This window comes from Ursus americanus, chromosome 33, assembly GCF_024610735.1.
Source record: "Ursus americanus isolate L20-20 chromosome 33, mUrsAme1.1.p, whole genome shotgun sequence".
Taxonomy (NCBI): Eukaryota; Metazoa; Chordata; class Mammalia; order Carnivora; family Ursidae; genus Ursus; species Ursus americanus.
In genome coordinates, this window is record NC_142159.1 from 23,236,123 (window position 1) to 23,259,489 (window position 23,367).

The 23,367-nt window shown below is 44.8% G+C and overlaps 2 protein-coding genes and 1 non-coding gene across 6 annotated transcripts in view; 2 read left to right on the top strand and 1 right to left on the bottom strand.

The window, feature by feature from the left end:
- Positions 1 to 10,370, bottom strand: part of PEX14 (peroxisomal biogenesis factor 14) — a 133,579-nt gene extending 123,209 nt beyond the window's left edge. For 3 of the 4 annotated variants that reach the window (XM_045776887.2, XM_087858733.1, XM_045776885.2), the window contains exon 1: positions 10,276 to 10,321. Coding sequence is in view for 1 of the 4 variants with exons in the window: in XM_045776886.2 (XP_045632842.1) it covers positions 10,276 to 10,311 (36 nt within the window). In the remaining 3 variants the exon portion in view is untranslated. Of the gene's footprint in view, positions 1 to 10,275 lie in introns of all 4 variants that reach the window. The other variant, XM_045776886.2, reaches the window with a different exon arrangement.
- LOC123779117 (U6 spliceosomal RNA) lies at positions 2,253 to 2,357 on the top strand. The gene has a single exon (XR_006776077.1). It is a non-coding gene; the product is annotated as a U6 spliceosomal RNA (small nuclear RNA).
- A 1,513-nt stretch (positions 10,371 to 11,883) lies between the features above and the next one.
- DFFA (DNA fragmentation factor subunit alpha) lies at positions 11,884 to 19,717 on the top strand. Its single transcript, XM_045776872.2, has 6 exons — positions 11,884 to 12,095; positions 13,867 to 14,028; positions 15,188 to 15,330; positions 17,677 to 17,866; positions 18,064 to 18,212; positions 18,925 to 19,717. Exons 1-6 carry the CDS (start codon positions 11,972 to 11,974, stop codon positions 19,135 to 19,137), a joined length of 981 nt encoding a protein of 326 aa, XP_045632828.2. The 5' UTR covers positions 11,884 to 11,971; the 3' UTR covers positions 19,138 to 19,717.
- Positions 19,718 to 23,367: the final 3,650 nt, after the last annotated feature.

Sequence of the window (23,367 nt, forward strand, 5' to 3'; positions counted from 1 at the left end):
AAAAACGAACACACAGGGGCGCCTGGGTGGCACAGCGGTTAAGCGTCTGCCTCCGGCTCAGGGCGTGATCCTGGAGTCCTGGGATCGAGCCCCACATCCGGCTCCCTGCTCCAATGGGAGCTTGCTTCTTCCTCTCCCACTCCCCCTGCTTGTGTTCCCTCTCTCGCTGGCTGTCTCTCTCTGTCAAATAAATAATTAAAAAAAAAAAAAAAAAACGAACAGACAGAAAAAGACCAGAGTGGCAGAGAGAAATGCTCCCAGTTTATTAGGCACAAAGTCGCTCTCAGTCCTGCTGCCCAGGCGCTGACCTTCCCCAGCCAGAAGGTGTCCCCAAGCACTGGCCCGGAGGCACAGCAAAGACCGACGGTACACGCAGCTCAGATCCGAGCACTTGACAGAACATCCCGTCCCACACCGGCCATGTGGCTGTGTAACTCTGAGTATGTCCTGTGTCGGTCTGGCCTGCAGCTCTTCGCAGAGTAGAATACGGTTCAATTCAACAGTTATTTTTTGAGAGGCACTGGCATAGAGGCAAGTGCATGAACTTTGGCACCAGGAACAGAGCGACTGCGGGTACAGCACTCAACCTCCCTGAACCTCAGTCTCCCCATCCGTGGGAATAATGGGAAAAATACCTCCACCTCACGTTCAGGGTGAGATGACAGAAATTATATCCTAACGCCCCTCTGCTCAAAATCGACCTACAGACTTCTGCTCTGTCTGTGATGGAGTCATCAGGATCAGACTTAACCTCCCACTGTGAACAATTAGAAAACTAAACCAAATACATGATACCACTGTTTGTAGACACTGGACAGTAGTGATTCCTGACAGAACAGAAACAAATGATGTGAGCCCTAAGGTCACTCTGGTTTTCTGCCAAGAGGCATGTTTCAGACTAAGAAAGGGGGTGTGGGGGAGGGAATCCCAGCAGAGCATAGCGGTCTCTTGTTGAGTTGAGGAAACAGAGATTAGGGTTCAGGGAGACTAAGGCAGCTGAGAGCTGCAGACAGAGTTCCAGAGAGGAGAGGGCTACGCCCAAAGAGAGTTCCAGAAATCTGCACAGAGGTTCCCTTACGTCTTGCTGTACAGTAAAACGTGTGCACGCACAGAGTGAAACTCCACAAGGCTGAGAAACAGCAGTGAAGAAGCCATGAGGTTAATGGCTCCCAAAGTCCTCAAAGGCCTCATGAGCCACCAGCACCAGAGTGGGGTGTGCTCACTGCTCCGTCCGAGCACTCAGTAGAGACCTGGAGGGCCACATCCTGGTAGGGAAGGGCAGCTTATCCCGAGGGTGAAGGCCACCCTAGATCCACCGTAACAAAGCTTAAAAACGGGACTTGACAGAATCAAAATGAACCAAAAGTAACTTAACTACCCACCAGAACAAATCTCAACACTCTTTAAAGTAAGACCACAAAATCCAGACCCTCAATAATGTAAAATTCACAGCATCAGCACTCAATAATCTCAAAGACATCAAGAGGCAGGGAAGTGTGATCCATAATAGTAAGAAAAATTAGAAGAAATCATTCACAGACAACATTAAGATAAGCGTTAACAACCTTATTCAAGAACTTAATGCAGTTTTAAAAACACATACACTGAATCAATATGTTACACGCCTGAAACTAATATACACATGTCAATTATGCCTCAATAAAAAGAAAATTCAAAGGAAAACTGGATCATAGTAAGAGAGAAATATATCGCATAAAAAGAAAGCAGAACTTCTAGAGATGAAAATATAATATCGGAAATAAAAATTTCACTGAATGGGAGTGACAGATTAGATTCTGCAGAAGAAAAGGTAAGTGCACTTGAAGAAACAGCAACAGAAACTGACCAAAATGAAGGACAAAGGGGAAAAAAAGGAAAAAGAATGAAAAATATTTGAAGAAATAATGGCTGAAAATTTTCCAAGTTTGATGAAAATGACAACCTCCCAAATGCAAGAAGCTCAACAAACCCTAAGCAAACACAAAAGCATTCTAACGCACTAGACAATCAAATTGCTAAAAACTCATGAAAAGGGGGAAATCTTACAAGCAGCCAGAAAAAAAGAGAACCACTACCTACAAATATTAATCAAGACTAAGAATGACTTCACGCTTCTGATCAGAAGACCTGCAAGCCCAATAAAAAACACAGTAGCACTGTATCTTTAAAATGCCTGTGAGGGGAAAATCTGTCAACCTAGAATTCTATAGCCAGTGAAAATATATCTCAAAAATAAACACAAAATAAAATATGTGCTTGCTTCAACAGCACATATACTAAAATTGGAACAACAGAGAAGATTTGCACGGCCCCTGCACAAAGATGACATGCAAATTTGTGAAGCATTCCATGTTTTTTTGTAATGTGTAGAATTTTTCATTTCTTTCTTTCCTTCTGTTTTGGGTTTCATTTGCTCTTATTTCTCTAGCATATTTTCTAAAGTTAGTATGGTACTCAAAATGTTATTTCCTTCCCAGCACCGCTCTGGTTGTAGTCCACAAATTTAAATTATATTGTTTTCATTTTTGTGCAGCTCAGAATATTTTCTTACTTCCCCTATGATTTCTTCTTTCACCCTTAATTTAGAAATCTGTTGTTTAATTTCCAAACATTTGGGATTTTTCCAGATTTTTTCCTATTATCAATTCTCGTTTACTTACTTATTTAGATTTTTTAAAGAGTCTGCTTGAGATTCTATCTCCCTCTGCCCTCCCCCTGCTCTTGTGCTCTCTCTCTCTAAATAAATAAAATCTTTAAAAATAAATAAATAAATAATTTAAAAAATTAAAAATAAATTAAGTATGTAATGAAACTTAAAAAAGAAAATTCTAGGCCCAGGTGGCTTCACTGGTGAATTCAAGTAAACATTTAAGGAAAAAGTAATGCCAATCTTACAGACTATTTCAGAAAAAAGAAAAAATGGTAAGATTTCCCAACTCCATCTATGAGGCCCACATTACCTAATAGCAAAACTAGACAAAGATTTCACAGACACACACAAAACTACAAATCAATACCTCTCTTAAACAAAAATGAAGAAACCCTTAACAATACTAACAAACCAAATCCAGCAATATATAAAATGGATCATACATCGTAACCAAGTGGAATTTATCCAACAAACAGAAAGTCGGTTTAACATTTGAAAATCAATCAATATGAATCATCATATTAATCAAGAAAACAACAGGATCAACAGACAGCAAAAAGAACACGGGACAACAGTCAAAACACACATAATTTTTTTAAAAACACTCAACAAATGAAAAAGTTGAAAAAAAATAATTCCTTCCATTTGATAAAGGGCACCTTCAAAAAAACTTACAGCTAATAACATATTTAAATGTGAAGACTGACTGAATTTTCTCCAAAGATCAAGAATAAGGCAAGAATGTCTATTCTCAATATTCCTCTTAACATTGTATGAGAAGTCCTAGAGAGTATATAAATTGGAAAGCAGTAAGCAAAGCTATCTTTATTTGCAGATGACAGGATCATCTACAGAGAAATCACACAATCTACAAAAAAAAAGCTATTAGAATTTTAAAGTGAGTGTAACAAGGTTACAGATACGAGACCAACATACAAACTCAATTTTATTTATTTTTATCACGATAAGTACACTCTTTAATCCCTGTTACCTATTTCACCCATCCCCCCACCTCTAGCAACCATCAGTTTGTTCTCTATAGTTAAGAGTCTGTTTCTTGATTTGTCTCTCTTGTTTTTCCTTTGCCTTTGTCCTTAAATTCCACATACGAGGGAAATCATATGGTATTTGTCTTTCTCCAACTTCTTTCACTTAGCATTATACTCTCCAGCTCTACCTATGTTGCTGCAAATGGCAAGATTTCATCCTTTTTTATAGCTGAATAATATTCCATTATATGTATTCATATGTGTGTGTATGTGTATATATATAAAATGCATATATATATATAAATATATATCACATCTTCTTTATTCATTTACCTATCAGTGCACATTTGGGCTGTTTCCATAGTACGACCATTGTAAACAATGATACAATTTTATTTCTATACACTAGCATTCAACAATTAAAAATGAAATTTCAGCATGACATCCATAAACAGCATGCCAAAATAGAGAAATTTAACAAAATGTGTACATGACCTCCAAACTTAAAGCTACAAAACACTACTGAAAATTTAAAAGACAACATAAATGAGATACATGTGTTAATGAATTAGAAGATCAATATTGAAAAGATGTCAATTCTCCCCCAAATTGATCTATAGATTCCACACAATCCCAATAAAAATCCCAACAAGCTTTTTTGTAAGAATTGATAAACTGATTCTAAAATTTGTATGGAAATGCAATGGACCAAAGCTGAAACAATTCTGAAAAACAATAAAGTCAAAAGACACTACACTACCTGATTTTAAGACTTACTATAAATCTACCGCAATCAAGACAGTGTTTCATTTGCATTAGGATAGACAGAGATATGAAACAAAACAGAGCTCAGAAACTGACCTATGTATATACAATTTTTTAATTTTTTTAAAGATTTATTTATTTGAGAGAGAGAGCAAGAGTAGGGTGAAGGGCAGAGGGAGAAAATGACTCCCCACTGAGCAAGGAGCCCAATGTGGGGCTTGATTCCTGGACTGGATCCAGGATCACAACATGAGTCGAAGGCAGATGCCTAACCGACTGAGCCACCCAGGTGCCCCCAATTTTTTAATTTTTGACAAAGGTGGCAAGATAATTCAATGGAGAAAGGGTAACCTGTTCAACAAATGATACTGGAATAAGTCATATCCATATGGGGGAAAAAAAATGAACCCCAGCCTCTACCAGTAAGCACATGAAAAGATCCTAATGTTATTAGTCATCACAAAGATGTAAATTAAAACCACAAAGAAATACCACTACACACTCAGTAGAATGGCTAAAATTAAAAAGACACAATACCAAGTGTGGGTGTGGATGTAGGACAAGTGGAATGTTCATATACTGCTGGTGAGAATAAAAAATAGTAAAACTTTGCAAAAACACTTAGGCAATTTATTATAAGACTAAACATATACTTACCATATGACCCAGCAATTCCACTCATAAGTATTTACCGAAAAAAAATGAGAATATATCTCCTCACAATACATGAGTATTTATAGTAGCCCCAAACTAGAACCAATCATGTGGGGAAACAGACTCTAAGGTGACTGCCAGGATCCCCACCTCCTAGTATTCTGCCCTTGTGTGGTCCCACTGAGTGTGGGTGGGACCTGTGACTTGCTTCCAGCCAACCGGACATGGCAAAGATGACAGGATGAATGTAATTACATGTATGTGGTTACACTATGTAAGACTGTAATGTCCATTTTGCTAAGAGACTCTTCCTTACTGGCTTTGAGGAAGCCAAGTGACTATGTTAGGAAGACCCCTGTGGCAAAAAAATGAGGGCAGCCTCTGGCTGACTGCCAATAACAAACTGAGGTACTCAGTCTTCAGGCCACAAGGAACTAAATGTTGCCAATAGCCACATGAGCTAGGAAGCAGATCCTTCTCCAGTCGAGACCCAGATGAGATCACAGCCCCAGCAGACACCTTGATTTCTTGCCTTGTCAGACTCAGCTAAACTGTGTCCTGACTCACAGAAACTGAAACAAAAAAAATGTGTGCTCTTTTTGGTAATTTGTGTAAATTTGTTGTAATACTGTTATGCAGCAATAGATAATTAACAGAATCCAAATGTCCATAAACTGGTGAACAGATCAATAAATTGTGATATATCTATATGAGAGAATATTACCAATAAAAAGTAATGAATTACTGATACAACAATGTTAAGTTTCACAAACATTACTCTGAGCAAAAGAAGTGAGACACAAAATACATACATTATGAATTCATTCATATGTAATTCTAGGAAAGACAAATATAATCAATAGTGACAGAAAGCAGTTCAGATTTCCTGAGGCCAAAGGCTAGGGCTTACTGGGACACAGCAAAAGGGAACATTTACAAATACTGGAATTGTTTCGATCTTGATTGTGGTGGTGGTTACACAGGTATATACATATACACAGGTATATACACAGGTATATACATATACACAGGTATATACATACACAGGTATATACATATACAAGTCGAAACTCATTAAACTGACCACAACACACCTATTAGAATTCCGCAGTAAAGTTTTTGGCCATAAGGACTTTGTCACTCAATAAGCTACTAAATTAATCTATGACTTTTAAGTCAGGATAGGGGCAACCTTTAGGGGGTTGGGCAGTGACAGGAAGGACACCAGGGGGGCTTCTGAGGTCCTGGTAATGTTTGAATTCTTAATGTAAGTACTGGTTACACAAGTATGTTCCCTCTGAAAATTCACCAAGCTGGACACATAATTTGTGTGCTTTCTGGGTATATGTTAAACTTCAGTTAAAAAAAAAAAAAGAAAAAATTTAAAGACGAGGGGATCATTCTAGATTAAAGCATACTAAAGAGAAAAATCAACCCCTATTTCTTGATTGGATTTGGATTTGTCTTAATTGGGAGAATCTGAATGTGGACTGTATTATCAAATAATATTTTATCAATACTAAATTTCTTGTGTGATAATGGTATTACGGTTATATAAGAGAATAACCTCACTCTTATGACAAGGTGAGGTATTCTAGGATGGAGTACCGTGATGTCTGTAACTCACTCTCAAATCTTTAAAAAAATACATGTAAAGAGACAGAAATAAAGCAAATCTGGCAAAATGTAAACAGTGTATCTTGAAGTTTTTATAGGAGTTTTACAAGAGCTCTCTGTATTATTTTTTCAACATTTCTAAAGGTTGGAAGTTTTTCAAAATAGAAAAGAGTTGAGGGGGAAAATATCTCATTTGAACTACCGTTATTCAAGAGCTCAGCAGACTTCCAAAACTGCCCACAGATTCTTGGAGAAGGAAACTAACATTCACCGAGCACTGACTGTGCAGCAGATGCTCTTTACATCCACGATTTCAGTCAACCCTCAGAACAACCCTTTAGGGTAATTATTATTTTACAAAGGGGAAAACAGGGTCAGAGATGTGGAGTAGCAAGTCCAAGAGCGAGTGAGTGCTGGAGTTCAAAGTCTGTCTCGATACAAGGCCATGCTCTTCTACTCCTTACTGTCTTCACCGTGTTCTTCTCCCTTCCCAGGTTCTGTGTTCCCGCAATCCCAAATGCACTATATCCAGGGAATCTCAACAGATTTGAAATCTATGTTCTCTAATATATTCAATATTCAATAACCACTAAACAAGCTCTTCATTGACGACAACTGGTGGAGAAGTACAGAAATAGGGATAGTAGCACCCACTCCAATGGGCCATACCATGTACAGACTAGAAAGGGCCTCTCATAAGAGATCAACCATGCAAACTAGAGTAACATGGGGAAAACAGAACAAGGACAGGAAGCAATAAATGTGATTTCTAACTCCAACAGACCATCTTGAAGAAAGACTAAAAAGACCGCCATCATGAAAAAAGCAAGTATGTCACTGATATCTAAAAGTCACAAAGGACAACTAGGATAAACACCAGCATTCAGGGTATTCCTTTAAATTGGACGGAAGTTACTCCGGAACAAATAAAAAATTTTAGTGGGCCAGTAGCCAATATATGAAAAAAAAAAATACCCCCCCAAAAATTATAATAAGGCTTAAAGAAAGATTTCTCGCTTGTGAGTGAAAATCCAGAGTTTAATGAATCCAATAATACCAGATAACACACTATGTCAGGCACTGTTCTAAAATTAAGTTAATTTAGGGACACCTAGGTGGCTCAATTGGTTAAGTGTCCGACTCTTGGTTTTGGCTCAGATCGTGATCTCAGGATCATGGGATCAAGCCTCCATCAGGCTCCACATTCAGTGGGGAGTTTGCTTGAGACTCTTTCTCCCTCTCCCTCTGCCCCTCCCCTGCTTGCACACACATGTGTACACTCTCTCTTTCAAATAAATAAATCTTTAAAATAAATAAATAAAATAAAATAAGTTAATTTATTTACCCTCAGAGAAACCCTATGAGATAGGCACAAGTATTATTCCCGGTTTGCAACTGGAGAAACGAGAGCCAAAGAATTACCTTGTCCAAGATCACCCAGCTGTAAGTAGTGGGGCTGGGATTCTAAGCCAATGGGGATGGCCTGGGAGCGCATACCACTGTTCTACACTGCCTCTCAAAGGAAGAAAGGGTTGGCTATCACCCTGTATCTTTCAAAATGAGAGACTGAGGCTCCACAAGGCCAACCAACAAACCTTCTATGAAACAAATACTGACTCAGCCCCAAAGGCAAAATGTGTTCTTTCTTACAAACCAGGTTTGCGGGAAATTCTCCAAATAGTTCTTCAATTCCACTCTGCTTTGACTAGAGAAATGGGAAGCCAAGTAGATCAGGACTTGAAAATAAAATGATAATCAACTGCTGAGGAGAGCTGGTTCACTTCATAAGTGTGCATTTGCAGCTTATTGTTAGACAGTGACAGAAGTTGGCATGAAGAACTCAAATTTTCCCAAAACTGTCAGTGTACTCTGATGCAATCCCATCTCTACCAGCTTTGGGAAAGAGGGCAAAGGAGAAGCAGAACTGAAAACCAAACAAGTGCTGGCCAAACACCCTCAAAGGACCTTAGGTCCCTTCCACATGTACAGAGGACAATTTCCAGAACCAAGGGAATCCTTGGGCACTACAATGGTTCCAAGTGGCAAGCTTTTTAGTAACCTTCACAGCACTGGCAAATTAAAAGTCCTGGAGGAATCAGGGACGGAAGGCACCTTTAATCCCTGGCTGTGGGCATTCCTAACATATAACAGTTCAGAAAAGCCCAGATTCTGAGGAGCCTTAGCATAGCAGCAAGCTAAGTGGGATAAGGCAAGAAAGGAGGGCCCCTCCTCTGAGACACTCCCACACTCCAGAATTTCTGACAGTGAGAAGGCCAGAATCAGCCCTAGTTATTTCCCTTATTTTACAATCCAGACATCTTCTTTCTGAATCACCCGCTCTGCTAACAGAAGCTGGTCTGGGGAACACACAGCTCCTTTAAGTGCTATTCCTGTAATACACGTATCATGAAGAATACAACAGCAAGAAACTTTAAGGAGTGTTCTTCTGCCAAGGAACGAAGTGAAATACCAGTAGGCTGTGAAAAGACTACAGGTGTTTCAAGGAGGTGAGAGGTGAATGATGAAGTCCAGACTGAAACCATTTTCTTCTTCCTCTGTCTAATCTTAACTAAATTTAAGCATGTGTGGCTAACTGGTGGAGTTACGCACATCTGGGTTTAAATCCAGACCCAATCTGGCACATGATTTAGGGCATGTTACAGACCTTTAGCATCCACTTCTGTGAAATGGTGGTTAATAGCCTGATTTTCATAAAGGTCGTAATGAGCACTAAATGAGATGGTAAACGTTAATTTGTCCCCAGCATCACAGCACACCCTCAGTAAATGCAAGGTACCGCTTACCCCATCCACCTCACTCCAGCCTACCCCACCTTTGAATTTCACATCCTTTCATAGGCCTTATCATCCACTGCTTCCTGACAGCAGACGTACAGGCAAGAACACTGGTCCTCAAGGTCCCCTTAATGGAGTGGGATTTGGCTGAATCTGTGGCTGAAAAGCTAGAGCAGAGTCCTTTGGTCAAGAAAACCAAACTGTGGGAAGCAAGGACGGATCCTCAGCCAAAAGCCCGGCGGCGTCTGTTGTTTACAAGTGAGTCCCCTTCCTACCAACGCACTGAGAGGGTCCGAGTACATTTCCGACCCTCCCAATTTGGCAGAGAAGGCGCAAAGGTGACGAAGAGGCTGGCAGTGGGGCCACCTCAGCAAGGCTGAGACTGTTGGGAGAGTGGGAACCTTGATGGAGTCTGGGCCCTCCTGGGAGGGGACAACCGAGAATGATCGAGCTTCTCACCCCTCTCTCCTCAAGCAGGGGCCCTTGCAGCTCAAGGCTGGAAGCTTCTCAAGGGTCCTGCCACCGTCCCGGCCGAGTGCAAGCGGGGCCCGAGGGGCCCTCAGGCTGGAAGGAGGGGCCCGCGGGCGCCCCCGAGCCCTGGCTCGGGAATGTGGTCTAAGAGGGGTCACCGGGGGAGGGGCCTGGAGGCGAGGACCTGGGGAGGGGCGGGGCCCAGGAGGGGGCAAGAGGTCGGGGCCACCGGCTGGGGAGGCTCAGGGCCTCCGCCCGGCTCCTAACCGCACGCCGAGCGCCCCCTCCAGCCGGGGTCCCCGCCACTACGGCGGGGCAGTCCCACTCCCCTTACCTGGCTCGGCTGCTCTGCCTGCTCCGAGGACGCCATCTTTCTGAGGCCTAACTAATCTATCGCCGCTGGGCGAGGCTTCTCCCAAGCGCCCTCGCTCTTTCTCACCCGCCCAGACCAAAGTAGCCGGAACTGAGCCGGTCGATGGCGGGCAAGTAGGGAAGATGAGCGAACTCCCACGTCTGGGTCACCTCGCACTATTGCCGTTCGGTCTCCGCTGGCCAGGAAGATCCTAAGTCCGTCCTTTTTGCATTTTTATATGTGTATTATTCTCATTGAATTAAATCTCTGTCCATCCCCACGGTGCCTTGGGCACAAGCAGGGACTCGCTAAGTCTTTAATAAATGAATGAATGGGAAGAAACTTGGAAATTAATTAATAAATGGTTCAGTTCAGTACCATTTGTTGAGCGCCTATTATTTGCCAGGCACTTTGGTAGCCACTAGAAATAAAAAGATCCAAAACCCAGCTCCTGCACACATAATTACAGCATCTTGGAGATAGGAGTCTGATAACGGTTTGCAGATCTATTAGGAGAACACTGAACGGGGCTTTTAAGAGAAGAGAGGCTTCTACATTCTTACTTTATAGTGGTTGAGTTGTTAAATTTTAAGCTAAGTATAAAATTACACGAAAAGTTTGCATGTATTAGAACTACCGGTCAGTTCGTATTGCAGTTGTGTTTTGATTGATTATGGAGTATTCAAAAGGGTTGCCTCAAGTAACAATTCCCCCTACCAAACGCTTTTTTAAATGCCTACCCTTTTCTTATGAGGTAATATCTTATTTTCTTATAAACAAAATATGAGAGACTCTGAATGAATATAGGCTATTTCTCGTTTACGTAATATGCCCCCCCTTTTAAGGGAGGAACCTTTTTGATTTTTTAATTATTATTTTAATGTTAAATTTTTTCAGAGGCGGTAAATATTAGAACGAAGTATTAGAACGAAGATGAATTTATTACCAAGCAGCATCTGGACAGTCTCAAACAGTGATGAGGTTCTCATTTTCCCTTTCCCCTCTGATTTCTTTGAGACCTTAATGTTTAATTTAGTTATGTAAGCATTTTGTTCTGGGATCCCAACCCAATTTGCGCAGCTAAAGCAGGGAATCGAACTGGTGGAAATGTGCGAGTATCTTATGCTTCTCTGTCACATTTTCAGCAGGACTGAAAACTACACTCATCAATTTTAAAAATTGACTTCCTTCAGATTATCCTGAGGGTTGGGACGTCTTACATATATTTTCAGTTTGGAGAGGGAAAACAAATTAATACAGTACAAAGACAGACTGTTTCGTTTAAATATTAATAAGCATCTATATATGTAAACAAGAGTGCTCTAAAAACCCAAGGAAGTATACATGCGTGTCCTTCATAATGCAAAATAAATCCCTATTGACCTCATTTTGATCCCGCTATTGAAACTCCTAAATATAAAGTAGAAAAACACTCCTCTGGGCGGATTTGAGCAACATAACATAGTCGGTTTCGAACCCAGAGACTACAGCTACCGGCATGCCCCCGGAGCCAAACGTGATAAGCGGCAACTAGAACTACATCTCCCGGCGTGCCTTGGTCCCACGCGTGCTTTGCCGCAAAGAGAACTACAACTCCCGGCACGCCGCAGGACCGGGGAGGGCGCCCCGCAGAGCCGCCTAGACTTCCCCGAGTCAGTCAGGTTCCACCCTGAAGAGGATGGAGGTGGCTGAGGAAGCCGAGACTGAGACCCGGGCTCTGAAACCGTGTCTGCTGCGCCGCAACCACAGCCGCGAGCAGCACGGCGTGGCGGCCTCTTGCCTGGAGGAGCTGAGGAGCAAGGGTGGGCCCGGGGCGCGGGCGGAGGTTGTGGGGGCCGGGGCGGGGGCTGCGGGGAGCCGGGCAGGGTGAGGATGTCTGGCAGGGGCAAGGAGGGGTCAGCAGGAGCGACTTGGGACAGAAATAACCGACGTGGGCAGAGCGATTGACAAATTTCAAAGCGATTACGTCGTGTGAGACTCCTAATGGTGGGAAGGTAGACGGGAAGCAATATGCAAATCAAGACCGACTCGACTTAGGTGCCTTGCCTAAAAATCACTCAGATCTTGGACCAGACCCAGCCACCGGGTTCCCTACGGTGATACCGGCGCCCCCCCCCCCCGGCTGATCCCCCGGCGGGGTGGGAGCGCCTTTCCACCGTCAGTTCTGGCAGGCACTTGTGCGGCGAAGAGGGAGCTGCTGCCGACCATTCCGGAGTTCCAGACAAGGAGCAGGTGCTGTGAGTGACCAGAGTTCGGAGTCCCGGCCCCACACTTACTAGCTGCTTGACCTTGTACTTAAGCAGCCCGTGACCCTCAGTTTTCTCATCAGCAAAATGGGTATAATATTTCCAGCCCTGCTTTACAGGATTGTTGGAACTCTCAAGGCAGATGCTATATTTACAGGACTTAAAAGTATTAGGAGCCGGTAGCTCTGTGGATTGTTTATCCACAGAAGTTCTACTGGGCCGAGTGTTCCCCGGGAATGTAGTCAAAGGGGGTGTCAGTGTTCAGTGCTTCCTCTCAGAGCCACCAAGACCCAAAAGGTACCAGACAGAAATCTTTCAGAGACCCAGGAGCAGCCAAAGCATTATAAATGCTTTAGTGAGATGGTTTTTGCCATATTAACATTCACGTATTTTTTTTCTTAGCATTAGGGTACTGAAGTTTTTGTTCCCCTTGAGCGCATTGGCTGTATGCACTTGGCACAGAGCTTGTGTTAAGTGTTTATGTTCTCTGGAGCTCAGCCTTTGCAAGGCTTACTGCTCTATTTGGGTGCTGGACAACATCGCCCAACCATATATGCAGTCTCGTGGCTACTTTGCTTCTCTCTTTTATCCCATTTGCATTTTAGGCTTTGTCATCACTAAATGGGATGGTACAGGCCTGCCCCGGACAAGCTTCTTGCCCTTTGACAATAAAGATGAGAAGCTACCGACACAAACTTGTACTTCTCTTGTGCCTTCCTATAGGTTAGAAAGGCTGCAAAGAACGAGGCTACAAAGAACACAAAGCATTTCCTTTTTTTCTATTCTTTTCCTTCTTTCTTTTGATGTTTGACACAGGAGAATTTAAGATGACCACTGAGTAAATGAGTGAAAGACTGCTCATTCACAAGGAATCAGATCAGCCTTTGGTTTGTTTTTCATCCAAGTAAAGATGCGAGGGCCTTTTAATGTGGAGGCAGAGCAGCTGCAGGAGACTTTTTCAGAAGTCAGGCTGTGGGATTAAATCTCAGCTCTGACACTTACTGTGTGATTTTGGACAAGTTACTTAACCTCCCTGAGCTTTGGGTTTGACATCTGTAAAATGGGAATAACAATCGTACATACCTTATAGGATTTTTAGGAGAATACTGTATACAAAAAGCGCTTAGTACCAGGCATGTGGGAAGTTGTATATTAGTGCTAGTAGTTGTAGTTACTATTAACTACCGGGAATTCTGCTATGCTCTGGGAGCATATGTGTGTGTGTGTGTGTGTGTGTGTGTGTGTGTGTGTGTATAGTGAGAGTACAGGGATAGATGTAATTTCCTTATGGATACTTGTCAATTGCCAAATATTTTATTCCTCTCAGCCTGTGACATTCTGGCCATTGATAAGTCCCTGGCACCAGTCACCCTGGTCCTGGCAGAGGATGGCACCATCGTTGATGATGACGATTACTTCCTGTGTCTACCTTCCAATACTAAGTTTGTAGCGTTGGCCAGTAATGAGAAGTGGGCATACAGCAATTCAGGTAAGAAACTCTGGCCACATACAAAGTTATCTTTGCAATACAGCATCCACCGTGATTCTTCTTACTGCACAGGCACCAGGTTGCTGTTTGTCTGGTTCAGCATCTATGCCACCAACATTTACTGAGCACCTTCTGCATGCCAAGGCATGGTGCTGGGTCTCGGGGTAAAGAGGAATGAGACGCGGGCCTGGTTCTCAAATAACTACAGACCAACAGTAACTAAAATGCAGCATGGCAGAGAGATCAGTGCCACAGGCAGAGTCAGGCTGCCTGGTTTCACTCCAGACTATTATTTACTAGCCATGTGACCTTGGGCAAGTTATCTAACTTCTTAGCATGTTACTGAGGTAATAATTATAGTACTTCTCTCTGCTCAGGTGTTGTAGGGCTGATAGAACATAATATATATCAAACCAGGGTTTCCCAACAATACTATTGACATTTCGTGCTGGAGAATTCTTTGCTGTGGGGGCCGTCCTGTCCATTGCAGGGTATTTAGCAGCAACCTCGGCCTTTGCCACTAGATGCCGGTAGTATCTCTTTACCCCAGTTACGACGACCAAAAATGCTTTCAGACATTGTCAAATGTGTTCTGCGGGGAGGCAAAATCACTCCCAGTTGAGAACCACTGATAAAAAGCATTTAGATCTTACCTGACACACACAAAGGGCTCAGTAAATGTTATACCATCATCACTACTGGAGATACAAAGGGAACTAATTAGTGATGAGCAAGGATCAAAGGCTAAAAAAGTGTCCCCTTAGAAAGTCCCCATGCCACTAAATTGAGGAAGTCACCCTTCAGCAGTGGCTCTGCCAGCCACCTTTGTACTCAGCCCCAGGGACAGCAAACAGTGGCTACAGCTCCTCCAGTCAAGGATGAGAATAATCCCCAAGCACAAGAGAAGTGCTGCTGACAATGAGTGTTTTTGTGTACAAAAACGGAGCACACCCAGAGACACAACAACTCACCTAAAGGAAAGTCGGTAGGATCCTGGGTGTGCGTGACCATGCATCAGGTTTAAAGTGGCCTCTTCCCATAAGAAAGGTACAGAGCAGTTTCACACAGAAATAAATTGAAGGTGGAAGAGAAGGGAAAATGTAGGTCCTAGATTAGCACTTTAGGTTACCCTGTGATTGGCTTCTTCTCCCCTTGTCAGATGGAGGCACGGCTTGGATTTCCCAGGAGTCCTTTGATGTGGATGAAACAGACAGTGGGGGAGGGCTGAAGTGGAAGAATGTGGCCAGGCAGCTGAAAGAAGATCTGTCCAGCATCATCCTCCTGTCTGAGGAAGACCTCCAGGTAAGCCCCCTCCACAACCCGCAGCCACGCTCATCTGGCCTCCGCTGCCCCCAGCCCCTTAGTTTCCATGCGTCTTGCCACAATAATTTCATTATTTCTTCATTTTCAAACCATGCTTTGATGACAAGCAAGGCTCTTCTAGTTCTCACACCTAGGGTAGAAAATACAGATGCGCACGGGGAGCACAGTCGGATAAATGTCCGACTCTTGATTTTGGCTCAGGTCATGATCTCAGGGTCGTAAGATGGAGCCCCGCATCCGGCTCTGTGCTCAGCATGGAATCTGCTTGAGATTCTTTCTCTCCCTCTGCTCTTCCCCCTGCTCTCTTGCTCTCTCTCTCAAAATAAATAAATAAAATATTTTTTAAAAAAGAAAGGGAGGGAGGGAGGGAGGGAGGGAGAAAATACAGATGCGCAGGCCCCACCTATTTAGGCTTACTGCGGGGGGCGGGGGGAGTTAAGGATGTAGTCCCAAAGAATACGGAGTTGGGAGGAGCCGAATTAAATCCCAGCTCTATCGCTATGACTTTGAGCCAGTAACTTAGCCTCTTTGCCTACATTTCCTGTCCTGTAAAATTGGGATAAAAATAGTATGTGTTAATTCCAAAAAATATTTCTTGAGCCCCTGCCCTGTGCCTGGCAGGATTCTGTCCAGGGGGGTACAGTGGTGGACAAGCCAGACACAGAATTCTGATGGAGGGAAGCATCTTAGGTGGGTAGTAGGTGAGGCAGTGTGCCGAGAGCGGCAGGGCTAGTAGTCTCGATTGGGAGGTCAAGGGAGTCCCCTCCAAGGAGGTGGCTTTTTGGTAATATTTTAAACTTACAAACTTATATATTTGAATAAATAACATGAATACATTCACATGGTTCAAAATCCACGAGGTACAGAAGGATATTATACCGGTAGCCCAAAAGCAAAACCAACCCAAATGTCCGTGCACTGATGAATTGCTCAATAAAATGTGGTCTAGACACACAATGGAATATTATTCAGCCCTTAAAAGGAATGAAGTACAAACACATGCTGTCACATGGATAAGCCTTCAAAATATTGTGCTAAGTGAGAGAAGCCAGACATGAAAGGCCACAGATTTTATAGGTACATTTATATGACGTGGCCGAAATAGGCAAATCCATAGCGACAGAAGGTAGGTGAGCAGCTGCCTAGGACTGGGTTGGGGCAGCTTTGAGAAGAAATAGGGAGTAACTGCTAATGGGTACAGTTCTTTTCGGCTTGGTGAAAATGGTATAAACTGGCGATGACTGCACAACTCTGTGAATGTACTAAACCCACCTAGGTATACCCTTCATATGGGTGAATCGTGTGGTGTGTGAATTACATCTCAAGGGGGGAGGGAGGAGCTACGTGAAAAATCTGACTCCTGCTCCTAGCCACCAGGTTTCCCTTCCCAGAGGTCACCAATCTTTCAATTTCCTATTCTAGAGATATTTTAAGTACCAGCAAATAAAAATATTTTTTCTCCTTCCCTATATTACACAAGTGGAAGCATATCCACTTTTTAAAATTTTTTTTATTTTTTTTTAAGATTTTATTTATTTATTTGACAGAGAGAGAGAGAGACAGCCAGGGAGAGAGGGAACACAAGCAGGGGGAGTGGGAGAGGAAGAAGCAGGCTCCTAGCAGAGGAGCCCAATGCGGGGCTCGATCCCAGGACTCCGGGATCACGCCCTGAGCCGAAGGCAGACACTTAACGACTGAGCCACCCAGGCGCCCCTACTTTTTTTTAAAGAAATATTTGGAGAGGGGCACCTGGGTGGCTCTGTTGGTCGAGCCTCCAACTCCTGATTTTGGCTCAAGTCGTGATCTCAGGGTCATGAGATCAAGCCCCGCTACAGGCTCCGTGCTCAGCAGGGAGGCTGGTGGAGATTCTCTCTCCCTGTCTCTCTATGCCCCCCACCACAGCTCACGCACCCACGTGTGCACTCTCTCTCTAAAATAAATAAATAAATCTTTTTAAAAAAATATTTGGAGAGTATTCCAGATCAGTATATAAAAGACACTTCTTTTTCACCACTGCATAGTACTCCCTTTTGTGCATGTACCGTGACTTATTTAAAGAGTCGTCCCCATTGGTGGACCTTTGGGTTGTCATCAGTCCTGCTGATCCCAGACAGCGCGACAAAAAACTTAGACCAGTGTCATCTCACACACGTGCTTGTCCGTAGAATAAACTCCCAGAAGTGTAGCTGGCAAACATTGGCGGGTTCCCTAGAGGCGGCAGGGACACGGATTGCTGAAGGAAGGAGGGAGCCTGCTGTGGACGGGTCGGGGCCATTGTGTTTTGAAAGATGGTTAGGTTTGTTAAAGTCCGTCTTTGCTTATTAGGTGCTCATTGACGTTCCGTGTTCGGACCTGGCTCAGGAACTATGCCAAAGTTGCGGCACGGTGCAGGGGCTCCAGAACACCCTCCAGCAGGTACTTGACCAGAGGGAGGAAGCCCGTCAGTCCAAGCAGCTCTTGGAGCTTTACCTCCAGGCTTTGGAGAAGGAGGGCAGCGTCTTGTCAAAGCAGCAAGGTAGGACTCCCTGGCCAGGGGAGTCCCCCTGAGGGCTGAGGGCCTGGCAAGCCTTTTTCCTGGGGAGAGAACCAGTGTTTATAACGGGATCAAACAAGGAGGAAGCCACAGCTGCGGGCGTCTTGCCTGACTGACTGTGGTGTGCGCGGCGGTGCGCTCACACCGTGTCTCAGCTCTGTCTCACGTCTGCTTTGCAGAGTCCGACGCTGGCTTCAGTGACAAGATGGATGCAGTCGACGCGGGGAGTAACCGCGAGAGCTCCTCCGGAATTACCCTTGCCAGCCAGGTCCTTACGGCACTGAAGAAGCCGGCCCCAGAGCTGAGTCTGTCTAGTTGGGATTTGGAGGTGGGCGAGAACCAGGGACCCTGAGCTGCGCCGAGCCCTCCCCCTGGGGGTGCGTGTTGCCCTGCAGAGGCACGCGCCAGAGTGCTTTTCACCTCGGCAGACCCTGGCTCACAGCTGCCCATTTACGAAACATCTCATTTAATCTATATCAAAATGGCTTGAACAAAACGGGGTGCACCCCCTCGGATGTCAAACATTATTCTCTGGGGCACGGCGGGTTATGGAACGAGCAAAGATAGGGAGGGGTGGCAGGGCTCAAGCCTCTGGTTCTGTTGGCCCTCGAGGGGGATCTGTAGTCCATCAAGACACATGCACGGTCATAGTGAAAGGAGCGCCTGAGGGGGTCCTCTCGTGCTGGCTCCGCAGCCAGGGAACCAGAAGCCTGATGCAGAATCCCTGAGTGGGCGCCGCTTCTCTTGCTTCATCCTTGTCCCCCGTGCTGCTGGGAGGGAGGAAACCTGCTGACTTGGGCAGGGCTACGGTTCCTGTAAGTGGAGGACCTTACTTTCTAGAGATCTTTCCTGGCGGTGTTGGAGGGTAAGAAGAGGCCCGTGACCGCTGAAGGTGAAAGAACTCTGGCATTTCAGCGCCAGGATGTAACATAAGCTGGTACTGCCTGGTCTCGCTCCCCTAAAGAAACTCAGGGAGCCGGAGAGCAGTAGGTGAGGAGAGCAGAGGTCATGGTTCTCAGAGGTTCTTATTCTTGCCGCAGTTGGTCACCAAGGAAGACCCCAAAGCGCTCGCTGTTGCCTTGAACTGGGGCCTAAAGAAGACAGAAACAGTGCAGCAGGCCTGTCACCAGGAGCTCAGCCTGCGTCTCCAGCAGGTGCAGAGCCTACGTTCTCTCCGGAGCGTGTCAGCAAGGAGGAGCTCGCTGCCCGGAGAACCGCGGGAGCCCAAGCGAGCCAGACAAGAGCCCACGTAGCCACCGCCGCTGCCAGAAAGCCTGCGACCTTATTCGTATTCGCAGTAAATACCGTCAGCCTGATTACCCAAGCTGCCGCCTTACCACTGGCCCCCCTGCCTTACAGCACATTCTCCTGGAACAGGCTGGAAGACCAGCCTCCTGTCCCTTCCAGAAGAGCCCTTCCACCTGTTTTGAATGAGGAGGCTGTATCCACAGTACCCCACCTCTTCTGATGACCCCTTCTTACGTTCTCCATGTGAAAGAAACTGTCAAGGACAGTGAAGAGCAATTGTCGCATTTCAGACTCACTATCCGTGTGCTGAAGCCAGAAGTGCAGAATTTTAAACACAAATGATGGTCAAGAAGGTGACAGAACAGAGTTGATTTATGGCCACAAACTTGTGTCTCGAGTTAATGAGTTTTTTGGTTTGTGTAAAGGCGCATATTAAGTTTGCAGACCGCAGGGACATACGGGGAGTGTAATTCGCCATTTCTAATTGTGAAATTATATCTGTTACCACTGTGAGACTGTTTCCAGTTTTCTAATATGTTTTATCAGCAGGGGGGATGAAAGGTCATTAAATTGATCTCCATGTGATGTGACTGTGAGTCTCTCTGGGTACAAAGCAGAGCCTTCTGGTTTATAGACTTCCTGTTTCTGTACAAACTTGGTCTTTGGGTTTTGTCCTCTAATTTGGAACAGATTTTCATCCAGGTGAATGTCCAGCGTGACATTCAAATCCATGCAGGATACGGGCTGATTTCTTCATGACGCAGGGTCATCCTGTTTGTGGCAGAACTGGCACCGCACCCCCACCCGCGCAATGCCAGTGGCAGCCTGCAGGCCCCAGGACAACTGAAAACATCCCCGCGCACTTTCAGAATCCCCCTGGAGGGGCACTAATGCCAGCTGGGGATTTTTCTAGCAGTTTGCCGTCTGCTCCACATTAGCAGTCACCGTACCGGGGCCTGAGTGAGCTGGCCAGGGCGTGGCTTGTCGTCTCACGCAACATGAGCCAAGTGGTGCTCGGTGAGGTGCAGAGATTTGCCCCATGTCACGAGGCTAATTGGAGGGCCAGGATCCTGGTTCTAATTCCAGTGCTCTTCCCACTTAATTTTTAAAAGATTTTATTTATCAGCGCGCATGCACACGCACAAGCAGGGGAGGGGGGCAGAGGGGGAGGGAGAAGCGGACTCCCTGCTGAGCAGGGAGCCCGATGCGGGACTGGATCCCAGGACCCTGGGATCATGACCTGAGCCGAAGGCAGACGCTTCACCGACTGAGGCGCTCAGCGCTCTTCCCACTCGTGTGTTTTCTCTTAGGTCCACACACTCTTCTCCCTTCCACCTCCAGATCACTGGTTTTGTCACATCAACATAATAAGCTGGAGTCAACCAGAACCGGAAAAGACCTCCTGTGTCTACAACGTAACTGCCAAAAGATTTCTGACCGCAGGCACAGTGCCGGTGGTATAGGAGAAGTAAATAGCCCCGTGAACACTGTACACTTAGCCCAGTGGTAAAGGAAGCCTGGATTCCAGAAACAGAATGGTACCTCTACTCACCAATTCTAACAACATTCTCCACCTTCGCCCTACTGAATTAAAAATACTGTCTTGAATCGCGTCTGTCAGATACACAGGAGCGCTTGAGCTGGCTGGCCGGGGTGTGGGTATTGGTGCGCTCTACTAGAACCCGATCCACCAAGCATCTTGGCTGCATAGAATAATGGAGAAAGTACTGCAGGCTTGAAGGGAGCGAAGCCCACGGTTGAAAGGGTTAAATGAAGTAGTGTCTGAGGAGGAGCCGGGTACCTAGCACAGGCTGCAGAGGGCGATTTCGGGGATGGGGGGAGCAGGAGCGAAACAGAGCTGTGTGAGGAGGCCCCTATCTATGGGTCTACAAGGCAAAGACCTTAGCCCGCAAACTCGGGCCCAAAACGTGTAGCGCGCGGCTGCAAACACATTATATCGCCCCTGGTGCCGTTTACCTTCCCTGCGCCACCGTGCCTCCAGGCCTTCTAGACTAGAAATGCAGCAGCACAGCAATATGTCTAAAAATAGGAGAGTGCGAGCAGGGCAGCCTGTTCTTACGGTGGGAGAAAAGAATGTCGACGGAAGCAGCTGGGACTAATGAACTCCGCATTAGCCATATTCCATTCTTTCAACTCAAGTCAAATGTCGGTCCCCATTAGGCAATTGGCTTTGACAGGAGCTGTGCTAATTACCACTTACCAACCTTTAATTTCTGGGGAAAAGCAAAAGGAAAAAAAACTAATGGGTTTTTCATTTTCCAGAGAGAAAGGGATAAAATAATAGTAGTCTCGGAAAAGAAAACCTGCATTAATTACAAAAATGATTAATGTGACTTCACTAACCAGATTGTTTAGCTGTTTTATTTCTTAGCTATCCACTCAATTTTTTTATTTTTTATTTATTTTTTTGCCTTCAGGGTTTTTCTCCATTCTATTTTATTTGTACGGTTTTGCCTTAAGTTATCTTGCTGTGTCTTGTATTACTTGAAGTTTTTAAGGACCTTGTAAGTGATGTGTTCTGAACACCCAGCCACTGCCTGAGTCCTCAGACAGTGGGGTCCCCCGTCCTGCTGGAAGGCCTCCAACGAGGGGGAAAGACTCGTTCCCAGGAAATGGCACTGAATTTTAGATTGCAGAACCTCAGAGTTCATTGTTTGCTCAAATGGAATCAGAACACCCTTTGCAGGGGCGCCCGGCCAGCTCTGTCGGTATAGAACATGTTACTCTGGGGGCGCCTGGGTGGCTCAGTCGTTAAGCATCTGCCTTTGGCTCACGGCGTGATCCCAGAGTCCTGGGATCGAGCCTCACATCGGGCTCCTCTGCTGGGAGCCTGCTTCTTCCTGTCCTGTTCCCCCTGCTTGTGTTCCCTCTCTCACTGGCTGTCTCTCTGTCAAATAAATAAATAAAATCTTTAAAAAAAAAACAAACAAACATGTTACTCCGGATCTCAGGGTTGTGAGTTCAAGCCCCATGCCGGGTGTAGGGATTACCTGAAAATAAAATCTTTTTTAAAAGAACACACTTTGCAATTACAAGGAAGTGAAGTAACGGGTTAATGCATAGATACTGGATTTTCCTCAGTATTTCCCAATACCACGTTCCAAGATCTATCACCAAAAATTTAGCTTTTCCTCCAGTTTACAATTATTTTAACAAGACAAGCACACGTATTTTTGATCACTTAACTAATTATAAGTGGAAAAGACAAATTAGCGTTACTTTTATTAGGGTTATGACAAGCTAGAAATAGTGGGTAGCCCAGCTGCCCTTTGCCTCTTCCTTTCTCATCTAGAAACAGAAAATTTCCTTCTTTCTAATACCTACCTTTCCCTCTTCTGATTTGTTCAAAATGGAACGCAGGGGCTCCTGGCTGGCTCAGTTAGAAGAGCAATTCTCTCCGTCTGCCCCTCGCCCCTGCTCATGTGTGCTTTTCTCTCTCTCTCTCTCTCAAATCAATGAATAAATCTTTAAAAAAGATACGTGCAAGAATGAATTGCAAGTTGTCCAGGTGCCGACGACCACATCTACGTAACTGTCTATATTGAACTACACCAAGGTATGCTCTGAGAAAAGTACCCAAAACCGGATGGTAGAAAATTACCCTAATATACCCATTTCACCCTAATGTATTCATCACGAGCATATTAATCTAGTCTGCCATGCAGTTGATGCCAGTTAACATTTTATCAAGCCCCCTGAACTAAGGTAAGCTTAGACTTGACGGATTTCCTGCCAGTCTCATTAGCATAGTCTCATTATCCTTCAGATATTACTTAGTTCAAAGTTGTAAGTCCCCAATCCTAAGGACTGTGTATGTATGACCCCAACTGAAACTGAAAAACAATGAGCATGCTTTTCTTCTAGAAAAATCTTAAAAGACAAAGTTCTGAAGGTTAGCTGGCCTTTCAGGCCGGCATCTTGCACCAGTGCACTGACCCAATTACTGGTCTCTTAAAGCTGCTGTGTTTGGAAATGAGGGTGCTATTAAGTCTCCTCCATCACATTATACTTTACTCAGCTAGTAATTATGAATATGAGCTCAGCTCTGCAGAAAACAGAACAGAACGGTCAGCAGTCATACTCCGCGTCTGCTCCCCCGGTGTCCAGAGAAAAGAAGATTTGTGCTACTCCAGCCAGCCTTTGCCAATTTCCCTCATGTTAGGCCCGACCCTCAGAAACTTCCGGTAACTCCAGGTATGATCTCTGAACTTTAA

Bases quoted from the DNA above. Each gene is read 5' to 3' on its own strand.
- DFFA (XM_045776872.2), top strand. From the start codon at position 11,972: ATGGAGGTGGCTGAGGAAGCCGAGACTGAGACCCGGGCTCTGAAACCG. The intron at 14,029-15,187 runs GTAAGAAACTCT...TCCCCTTGTCAG, and splicing joins GTGGGCATACAGCAATTCAG to ATGGAGGCACGGCTTGGATT. The intron at 18,213-18,924 runs GTGGGCGAGAAC...TTCTTGCCGCAG, and splicing joins TGTCTAGTTGGGATTTGGAG to TTGGTCACCAAGGAAGACCC.